General features: G+C 35.8%; 1 protein-coding gene across 1 annotated transcript; it reads right to left on the bottom strand.

Annotated features, from left to right (window-relative positions):
* Positions 1–452: 452 nt before the first annotated feature.
* LOC106883665 (uncharacterized) lies at positions 453–1241 on the bottom strand. The gene has a single exon (XM_014934765.1). It carries the CDS (start codon positions 1239–1241, stop codon positions 453–455), a length of 789 nt encoding a protein of 262 aa, XP_014790251.1.
* Between the last annotated feature and the right edge of the window lie 24 nt (positions 1242–1265).

The following is a 1265-nucleotide window of genomic DNA, read 5'->3' as shown; positions in this document are numbered from 1 at the left end:
TGGAATATGTTAGTTATTCCAGGACTGTATGTGTTAATGAACGGAATCGTATTTTCATAAACTTTTTCCTTTGGTGTCCGTAGTTGGGTGATATTCAGTTCCATCGCCTTTTTAATTCCTTCATTAATTAGGCCTAAGGGGTATTTTTGTATAGAAGGAAGCCTTTCAGTTCATTGAGTCTGGTTTCACGCATTTTAGGGTCACTTACTATAGCACAGATGCGTCTGGCCATGCTGTATGGGATGTTTCTTTTGATGTGTAATGGGTGACAAGAATAGAAGTTTAAATATTGGTGTGTATTGGTTTTTTTGTAAAATATGTCTGTTGTGACTGTGCAGTTTTGTATTTTTATGTGGATATCCAGGAATGGTAGTTCATTGCAACTGGATTCTGTTGTGAATTTGATGGAAGGGTGAAGTGCGTTTAGTATATTGTTAAATACATTTAGATCTTCAGTCGATTTTTTCCCCAAAAATGAAACAATCATCCAGGAAGCGTTTCCATTTTTTAATGACATGTTTTTTGTATTCTTGGTCAAAAGTTTTTTCCACTTCCTCATAGAGCTTTTCTTCTAAGTATCCCATAACTAAGTTTGCATATGAGGGCGCAAATCGCATACCCATAGCCGTACCCTTTATTTGCCGATATGTTCTGTTGTCGAATTTAAAGGTATTTTCCTCTAGCACTAGACGTGTGGCCTTGATGATGAAGTCAGTCTTGAAGCGATCATTTATCCGTTCTCTATGTTTTTCTACCCAGTGTTTGATTGCTTCTAGGCCTAAACTGTGAGGTATATTGACATAGAGATTAGTGACATCAAAACTTAGTATAGTACCTTCTGCAACAGTGGGGTGAATGTGTTGGATGAAATATATGCCATCCCATACATAGCTAGGTATTAATGGGCACAAAGGTTTTAAGAGTATATCAAGAAAATGACTTAGCTGTTGTGTTAGAGCTTGTGGTCCAGCAACTAGTGGCCTTAGTTTGAGGTCAGCAGGTCTTAGTATTTTTACGTATTGGTTTTTCTGCTTATTTATGGCATTTTGTATTTCGGAACTTTTGTGGATTTTAGGCAATCCGTAAAAATTGCTCTCTTTGATAACAGAGTTGCATATATACTCTTTTTCCTTGTCAGTGAAAGAATCTTGGAATTCATTGATTAGCCTTCTGATTTTACTTATTATTGTTTTTTCTGAGTGCCTTGGTTCTTCTTTGTAGTAGGTTTCGTTTGTTAACATTTCCAATATTTTATCTTTATAATA

Source organism: Octopus bimaculoides, unplaced genomic scaffold (genome assembly GCF_001194135.2).
Source record: "Octopus bimaculoides isolate UCB-OBI-ISO-001 unplaced genomic scaffold, ASM119413v2 Scaffold_347118, whole genome shotgun sequence".
NCBI lineage: Eukaryota > Metazoa > Mollusca > Cephalopoda > Octopoda > Octopodidae > Octopus > Octopus bimaculoides.
The sequence above is the reverse complement of the archived record's forward strand: the minus strand, read 5'-3'. Positions and strand labels throughout refer to the sequence as shown.

Excerpts from the sequence above, each read along its gene's own strand:
- LOC106883665 (XM_014934765.1), bottom strand. The coding sequence starts at position 1,241 with ATGTTAACAAACGAAACCTACTACAAAGAAGAACCAAGGCACTCAGAA.